General features: G+C 33.6%; 1 protein-coding gene across 1 annotated transcript; it reads right to left on the minus strand.

Annotated features, from left to right (window-relative positions):
* Window positions 1–2921: 2921 nt before the first annotated feature.
* Window positions 2922–9477, minus strand: FABP4 (fatty acid binding protein 4). Its single transcript, XM_074278963.1, has 4 exons — window positions 9314–9477; window positions 5121–5293; window positions 3652–3753; window positions 2922–3146 (listed from the first exon to the last, which is right to left on the minus strand). Exons 1-4 carry the CDS (start codon window positions 9384–9386, stop codon window positions 3096–3098), a joined length of 399 nt encoding a protein of 132 aa, XP_074135064.1. The 5' UTR covers window positions 9387–9477; the 3' UTR covers window positions 2922–3095.
* Between the last annotated feature and the right edge of the window lie 329 nt (window positions 9478–9806).

Below are 9806 nucleotides of genomic sequence, written 5' to 3' on the forward strand. Positions count from 1 at the left end.
CCATCAGCTAAACCCTACCATCCCTAAGTATGGAACCACAACAACAAATGATGAAGTTTTGAATGCTTTGGATAAGTTCTCTTCCTTTGGCAATATACGTTCTAGAGATGTCCACATTGATAATGAGCTTCACACACATACTGTCAGAGCTAGCTCCATGTTTGGGAGGCTTGGAAGGAAAGTGTGGGAGAGAAGAGGGATTAGACTGGCTACTGAACTGAAGGTTTACAGTGCCATTGTGTTGATCTCATTGTTTTACGCCTGTGAAACCTGGACAGTATTCCAGCACCATGCCAGGAAACTGAATTGCTTCTATTTGAATTGTCTTAGATGCTGAAGATCACCTAGCAAGATAAGATACCAGACTCTGAGGGCCTTTCTTTAAAAGTAAACTTGCCAAGCATTCCAACTCTACTGCAAAGAGCACAATTTCAATAGGCTGGCCACTTTATTCAAATGCCAAATGTACATTTGGCCAAAAAAATTATAGATGGAGAGCTCACATAGGTAAGCATTCATAAGGTGGTCAGAAAAAAGGATGCAAGGACATTGTCAAAATGTCTTAAGAACTTTAGAATCTATTTTGTGACACGGAAGACATGGGCACAGGACCACCCAGCATGGCGTGCCCTCATCAGAGAAGGTGCTATGCTCTATGAACAAAGCAGACTTGAATTGAAATGCACAAGGTTAGAGAATCCACCCCAAATGTTCATAGGGACTATTTGTGTCCAACCTGAGCTAGAGCCTTCCAAGCTCATATTGGTCTGACAAGCCACAGTTGGACACATAGTAAATTAACTCTAGCATACTGATTTTTTGATCCTTTTCAAAAACAAAGGACAACAATTAACCAAACAAGAATGCCATATTTGCTTCACTTTAATGCAATTCACACAAGCCAGCGTGTCCTTTGTGATGCCATTGGTCCTCTTCAAGAAAGCAAGGACTAGCTTTTTTCTTTTTATTATGCCATCTTGAAAATACCTTTGCTTTAAACTAATTGTGTTACTAGCTAACTCTATCAAAGAAAATTCACTGGTGGGTGATCCTGAGCAGTAGTTTTAAGAATGCAGACCTACAAAGCATTTTTTAGCCTTGGGATAGCCATATCTCATGGACCTAACCTGAAATCTGTGAGTATAAATGTGTGGGAGTAACCTGGAAGTACTACTACCCATAATGATCAATTGGAAAAACACTTGTATTCCTGTAAATTTCATTCAGTTCTTTATAAATCTGAGAAAGTTGGCCTTTATCAAGCCTATTAATTTGTATTTATCTAATCAATAGCTTCTTATACTCTTCTTAATACTTTGGCTTTTGACTTCATCATTCAATCAAAACTACTTTCTCCAAGTTAGCAATAATCTCTTAATTTCCAAATTGAATGGCTTTTTCTCAGTCCTCATCCCTCTGGATTCTCTGTATACTTTGACATTATTGATCCCCTTTTTCTCCTTGTGACATTGCTCTCTCCTGGTTCTCTTCTAACCTCCTCAGTCCCCAGTGTACTGCAAAATTGACCTTTCTTATACACAGGTCTGTTCCTGGCATCCCCTATTAAATCAATTCCAGTGACTCCCTATTACCAATAGGATCAAACATCAAATCTTCTGTTTGGCCCTGAAAACCTTTTACTGCCTGGTCCCTGCAGTCTTACCATTTGTATTTTTCTCTCCTCTATATCTTCATTATCTAGTGATACCTGTGGTATCTTGATGTTTCTTATATAAGATAATCCATTTACTCACTGAATTTTTATTGGTTGTCCCTTATGCCTCTTATGGGAAACCTGATTTCCCACTCTTTTTTTAAAATCTCAGCTAAAATCTCACCTTTATCAAGAAGCCTTTTTCATATCCCCTTAATGTTAGTGCTTTTCCTCAGAGATTATTTCCTTTTTTAATTAAAGCTTTTTATTTTCAAAATATATACATGAATTATTTTCACATCCATCCTTATAAAGCCTTGTATTCTAATTTTCCCTCCCTTTCCCCCAGCCCCTTCCTTAGATGGCAAGTGATTTAATATATATTAAACATATGCAATTCTTCTATATATATTTCCACAACTATCATGCTATACGAGAAAAATTAGAACAAAAAGGAAAAACATGAGAAAGAAAACAAAATGCAAGCAAACAACAACAAAAAAATTAAAATACTATGTTGTGGTCCACATTCAGTTCCCACTATCCTCTCTTTGAGTGTAGATGGTTTTCTTCATCACAAGACCATGGGAACTGGCCTGAATCATCAGAGATTATTTCCTATTTTTCTTGTATATGTCTTGTTTATATAGAGTTGTTAGCATTTTATATTCCCCCTTGAATTGTGAGCTATTTGAGGGCATAGATTGGTTCTTTTTTGTATAAATGCTTAATATTATGAATGTTTGCTGACTTGACTTTACTCTGCTTATGATATCTACTCTCACTTTCAATTTTCCAATATCCGTTCTCCATATCATTTTCCTTTATCAATATCTCCCAGGAAATGTTTTTATTTAAGTGATTTGGATTTTTATCTTTCTGCTCTTAAATATAATGAACAGTTTTCTCAATCTAGTAGAGGGGAAAAGGAAAGAGGGAAAATGTTTCAGTACTGAGGCTGAAATCTCTGAAAATACATTAAGTATGAAGACATTCATTACATTCACATGGAGTACATCTGATTCAGTTATAAAGGAGTACCAAAACCTATATACTGTGTTTGTATTATCATAAATTTCAAATTAATGTTATTCAATATAACTATGGCAGAATAATTCTTTTGGATTATTGACCATCAAAAAGATTACAAATAAGCTATTTTAAAAGGGTTATATAATTATCCTTCCCCATACCCATGAGGAATGTATCTTAAAATATTAAGAAAAGTAATAAAAAATCCATACTGAACAAAATACCCATGAACATATTTAATGTTAAAGATGTTTATTGAATCAATAAAACAGAAAGGAGTAGATAAACGTATTGCAAATAGAATTTCTTCCAATGTAGTCTTGAAGAACCTCATATTTATTTAAACAACACACACACACAAGAAAAAGTGGTGGAGTTTGACAGGTTTTTGGCCCATTGAGAACTCAATTCATGCTCTCTCGTAGACTCTAGTGGAAGTGACATCTTTCATGACACATTCCTAGGGAGCAAAAAAAAGAGAGGGTAAAATTTCAGGGTGAAACAAAACTGAAAGAGTGGAAAGTTCTTTTTTCCTCTATTGCTCAACTTATCTAAAAGGTGGGAGTAACTTATGTATATTTACTAATGCTAGACACTAATTTAGCATGTGCACTTGAGTTCAGAATGCAATTAATTATAAGTCCAGGAGTCCCCTTTAACTTTTTCCAAAGTGTTCTCAGAGCAGAACTGGCAGTTTGATGTTCTATATGGGGAGAATGCAATTTAAGATTACCGGGATCAAAGATTCACACCTAGAAGGAACTTCAGAATTCATCCAACCCAATCCCTTCATTTCATAGTTGAGAAAACTGAAGCCCAAAGAGATAAAGTGATTCCGGAAAGATCATTTAGGTTAGTAAGTGACAGAGGCAAACTTTAAACTTTGGTCCTCTCATTGACCAAATGGTTCTGCTTCTGCAGCACCATAAAAACTTTGCTGTAGTTAGAGATTAGAAATAACTCACCACCACAATTTTACCATCCACAAGTTTTCTTGTTATTGTGGTTGATTTTCCATTCCATTTCTGCACCTGAATCAGTGCACCCTCATTTAAGGTTATGATACTCTGTAAGCATAAAAAAAGTATGGTGAGGCTCTGTGTGTCTGGGAGAGGTAGAAGAATTACTCACAATGTTGATTCTCCAGACTTCCTTTTCAATGGATCAGTCATTTTTTCTTATTATTATAGTATATGAAACTTTTCAATAATATAGAAATGTATCCTAAAGAAAAATTCTTAATTAAACAAAAAATCAAGATAATTTTAAAATAAAATAAATCATTTCAATTACATGAAATTAAAAAGCTTTTGCACAAATAAAAATAATGCAACTGATATAAGAAAGGAAGCAATATACTGGGGGGGAAAATCTTTGTTCTGATAAGAATCTATTTTTCAAGATATATAGCGAACCAACACACACACACACACACACACACACACACACATACACACATGACAAAGAGCTATTAATGAATGGATAAATGGTCAGATGATATAAATGGTTATCAGAAGAATTGTAAACTATTAACAACCATATGACAGATTGTTCCAATCATTAATAATAAGAGAAATACAAGTTGAAACAACTCTGAAGTTTTACTTCATCCCCAGCAAGTTGGGATGAATAGTAATGACAAAGATGGAAATAATTTATTTTGGAAGGATTATGGAAAGGCAGGCACTTGAATGTTCTGATGGTAAAATGGCAAATTGATCATAAATAAACAAAATTGAAATTAATGTAGAAAGTGAATAAAATGTCTACACCCTTTGACCAGGAGACTCTACTTCTTATCTCAAGGAGGTAATACATAGAAAAGAATGTTGCATATGTGCCAAAATATATGCCATATGGATGTTTTTGTAATAGTAATTGTGGAAAAAAACTGGAAACAAAGTATGTGTCCAACTCTTGAGTAGTTAAATAAATTGTTGTACCTAACTCTAATAGAATAATACTGTAATAAAAGAAATAATGAATATGAAGATATAGAGAAACATGGGAAGACATGAAATGGTGCAAAGTGAAAGCAGCAGAATAAGGAAAATAATATAAGCAGTAATTACAATAATGTAAATGGAAAAAAAGAAAAAGAAAAAACCCAATATAACATATATAATATATATTATATATATATAATATATAATAAAATTTGGTGTTATAGAACAGATCTGAGACTGAGATTGCCTCCTTTTCACTGGAAGACCATGAGTATACAAAAATAAATCTTAATACATGGTTGATATATTGGTTAGTTTTCCTTATGAGTTTTTCTCTTTCTTTTTTTCTTTGTAATAAAGGATAGCACTCAGGGTAGAGAAAAGGAAGGATATTTTGTGAAATGAAGTTGATGTAGAACAAAGGATACCAATTTTTAAAATATTTTTAAAGAAATATCCTTAAAATAAAGAGAACTTTTATTCCTCACCTTGACTTTTCTGTCATCTGCAGTGACTTCATCAAATTCCTGGCCCAGTTTGAAGGAAATCTCAGTATTTTTAAAAGTACTTTCTGATTTAATGGTGATCACATCACCTTGTACACTGATGATCATATTGGGTTTAGCCATGCCTGCCACTTTTCTGGTGGCAAAACCCACTCCTAAAATGCAGAGAAGAGAATATTTTCAGTTTTATATTAAATTCTACTAAGAGTAGATATCTTGAGTATAATTCTAACTTATTTTTCTTCAAGGAATTTTTTAAAATTTATTTTTATGATTTCTTTTGGTTCTAAGAAAGAACAAAAGATGATAGTATGTTCCTAAAAGGCTTCATTTATCTTATGCAGGAAAAAATATACAGGGATTATTTGGTAAATGAGGTAATGCTTGAAGAAGTATATCACCTATCTATTGTGATAGCTGCAGGCCTAGTAGACAATACTGTATGATCTAAAGTATTCCATCTCAGATCCTGGCAAGAGCATGGGAAGTAAAGACATAATCTATCACTTTACAAAACACATTATGAGCAAGCATGAAAGTCAATATTGTAAGTAATAAATAATATAGTAAAAAACAAAACAAAACAAAAAGCTCTGATAGCATCATTAGACACCAAATAGCCAGCTATCTTACAACATTGCGGGAACACATCAAAACAACCAGCACAATATTCAGTGTCTAGGACACAGCAGCTACATAATAAATATTTATTGATTGATTAATTAATACTTTTCCATCGTGAATGGGCCTTAGTGAGTGAAGCATAACTAAATTTAGAACTTAAGTCTAACTTCTCACTAGTAGTGTGTCTTTGGCTAGGAGTTCTTAACTTATTTTGTGTCATAGCCCAATTTACCCTCTGATAAAGGCTATATATATTCTTTTTCACAATAATATTTTTAATGCATATAATAAAATCATGCTAGATTACAAAGGGAACCTATTAAACGGAAATATTGCTATTGAAATTTTTTAAAAATCCATGAAACCCAGAATAAGAATCCTTGTGACATGCTTAGTCTTATAAAAAAAAAAATCTCTATTCATTGTAAAAGAAGCATGATTTCAAGTTGATTGCTCTTTCTTGATTAACTCTTTCTAGTTGGATATCATCTCACCACGCAAGCCTCATATTTATATGCTCTTTCCTAAGTTATTCTGTCATACTTTGAGTCTTGGCTTGATTTCCCCAAAGATATATTTCTTACTATTATTAAAGTGAGGTAGACTGGCTTAGTGAATAAAGGGCCAATTTTCAAGTCACATAATGACTATGTGACCCAGCTAATTTACCATTTTAGTGGCTCAGGCATCCCTCTAAACTTACAAATTACAAGTGCAATGAACAGAGCTAAATTGTATATTTACATTAGTAAAGGTAATTTCCACACCGGGAGTTCCCACATCAATGAAATCACATTGATCCTGAACCCCATTTACTGGGAAGATGTCAAATTGACTTAGAGATGTTTAGGGAAAGGAGAGCATATCAGCTACAGATAATGACAAAGCCTAGACCTAGGATTGTACTGGTGCAGGAAATTTTGGGGAGTGGAGAGGGAGGGATGAAAGAAATTCCTAATGGGACACTTCGAGTTCAACTTACATCTAACAAGATTGTCTAGAGCGGTGATTGTTACTCAACTCAAGTAGAGTTAGTAGGGTTGTCTAAACTCAAGTAGAAAAGAGGATTTAAAAAACCACATATTACCATTATTTATATTGTATTTATTTTATTATTTTCCAGTCACATTGTAATCTGGTTCAGCTACCTCTGGCCTAGAGCACTGAAAAATTATATGAATTACATGAAGTCACCCAGTGGCTTTGAATCTAGATCTTCCAAACTCTGAAGCTAGCCTTCTCTCCATTAGGCCACATTGACTCACCAGAGTAACCAGTTTATTATTATGCCTAAGGGAGAAATTAAACTAAGATAAAAAGTTTGACAATGTAACTAAAAACCTTCAAATAATTATTTTTAGGTTCCTAATTGTAGCCAAGGATGTCTGTTTTGGAGGTGGGAAGCAATTAAAAAGAGAAGGAATGCTTTTTTTCTGAGAAATCCTCCTTTGGGAATTATAAATGGCTTCCATTCAAATTATTTCAATAAGCATTTGTTAAGCATCTGCTATGTATCAAATTTCTCAAGAATTCTTCCTTATCCAAATAGACTGATCTTACTGCCTATATACCTCTTAGCTGCCATTTACATAACACTTCACAAAGCACTTTACATAGGCTCAAAATATATGAAATGATTGGGAAACTCTTAGTCACATAAATGAAAAGAAAAAACAGACATGGGAGATCCTAGGACTGCTAACTATGTGACCTTGAATATATTCAAACTCTATGTCTCAGCTTTCTCATCTACAAAATGAAAAGTCTGGACTAGATAAACTTTTGTGTTTCTCCCATCCTTAAAGTTTTATGTTTTTATAAATATGTTGGAATTATTTTAATAATCAAGGACTAAACTTTGTTTTACTTCCTTGGAGACTCCTGTGACCCTGAGCAAAACATTTAATCCTGTTTGCCTCAGTTTCTTCATCTATGAAATGAGCTGAAGAAGGAAATGGCAAACCATTCCAATATGTTTGCCGAGAAAACTCCAAATGGGGTCATGATAAGTTAGACATGACTAAAATGACTAAATGACAATAGCAAATCAATTGACATTTTGAATGGTGCTTTGTTAATATAGAATTCAAATACTTTAAATGAATATTTGAAAGGGAAACACTAATTAAATCACTCAGACCCCAGTACCTCACACATGAAAAGGAAATCATATGCAATCATGGCATGGCATAAGAAGCAGTATAAGATTAGATTACTTTTTCCCCTCTTTTCTATAAGCCAGCACCTAGTTTCAGAAAATCAAAAAAGTTGCTTTATCTTTTCAGAAGTTTGAGGCTTTTGAAAAGACATAAAATTTTTAGTTTTCAATGAACAATCAATCAATATTTATTTATGAGTATTATGTTCCCTGAAGTGTGTAAAGTGACATATATTTAAATGGTGATTCCTAAGCAAAACACTGATATTGCCTCTTCCTCCCTCAATACACTACTTCTAGGAAAGTTCTCATTAAACATCTGTTACAAAGAAAGAGAAGGAACTTCCTTTTGTGGACCCTTATAAATCATAAGGATTGCCCTATTTCTAACACAAAATTATGGTGGAGAGAATATATCCTATCTATATTAAAATAAATACTCTATTTAAAATCCCATTTGTATTTAATTAATGAAATAAGTATAATAATATCATCTAAAACTTTCAGTTGAATTCTTTAGTAAATTTGTAATATAAATTCAGATGAGTTTAGATTGTTAAAGTTAGAGTGCTAGACTCTGACTTTAAGGGAAGTATGGCTTCAGCATCTAGAAATCTCCTATAATTCAAGTCAAAAAATAGCTTTTTCTTTAAAAAAAAATTTTTTTTGAGGCAACCTCAATTAATTGACTCACCCAAGGACACATAACTAGTAAGTGTCTGAGCACAAATTTGAACTCAGGTCCTCTTGACTTTAAGGCCAGAGTAAAAGAGTCAAAGAACTTTAATAAAGTCAAAGAAGACAAATATGAAGTGTGAGACACTGTCTCCCATTAAGCAGCAATTGTCAGAATAAGTTCAATAACCAAGCAATCAGTATACAATCTAGGCGGTCATTCCTATAGCTCTCTAAATATTCTTTAGTTACGGGGGAAAGCCTAATCATTTGAGTTATATCTTCACCCTGTAAAGGAAAGCAAGAGTAGAACATGGCATAAATGTATACTTTAGTATACATTTCAAATACAAACTGCTATACAACACTATACTACATCGCAAATATATTTCTTTGTTTCAATGGGTGGGAAAGCCATAGGCAATAAACCCAAGAAACCAAAGGAATCAGGGATAGCAAATCAAGAAGATAATTTCTGTTAGCTATTAAAAAAAAAAACAAAAACTTAATTTTACCTTTTCACACACAAAGTTTACTTTTCTAATTGAAAACATTTAGAATACAGAAACAAAGGGCAGTAAGTACCAACACATCCTCTGCAGAAGGACTATTTAATTAGCTGGTCAGCCTTCCAGTGCGAACACACATGCATGAACTTCATTTTCCTAGAAAGAAAAAGTCATTCCTTATCCAGGCAGATTACAAGGTTTATCCTTACCCACTTCTTTCATGTATTCATCAAAGTTTTCACTGGAAATAAGCTTCCAGGTTCCTACAAACGCCTCACACATTTTGTGGGACTCTTGAGATTTCAACCTCAAGCAGGGAAAGGAAACTGGTTTTCAGGAAAGCAGTGTGACACTCCTGAACCCAGATAACTTCCTTTTAAAGATATTTAGGACACGTGATATTTGGGAATAACCAATTGGAAATGATGTCTGGGCATTTCCTTTAGGACCAATTTTTCCTTTTTTTTCCTCTAAGTAAATGTGTGTGTGTGTGTGTGTGTGTGTGTGTGTGTGTGTGTGTGTGTGTGTGTGTGTGTATGTGTGTTATAAATTCTTCAACTTTGGTTCCCTTTCTGTCATGTGGTTTTGTGACTCTACAGCCAAAAAAAGGGGGAGGAAGGGGCCTTAAATCATTAGGAAACATGCAGAAGACAGAACATTTTAAAGTTTTTGCTGAGGAAGAATCAGACACTGATGATGGAA

The sequence above is a fragment of the Sminthopsis crassicaudata genome, chromosome 1, assembly GCF_048593235.1.
Source record: "Sminthopsis crassicaudata isolate SCR6 chromosome 1, ASM4859323v1, whole genome shotgun sequence".
In the NCBI taxonomy this organism is placed as follows: Eukaryota; Metazoa; Chordata; class Mammalia; order Dasyuromorphia; family Dasyuridae; genus Sminthopsis; species Sminthopsis crassicaudata.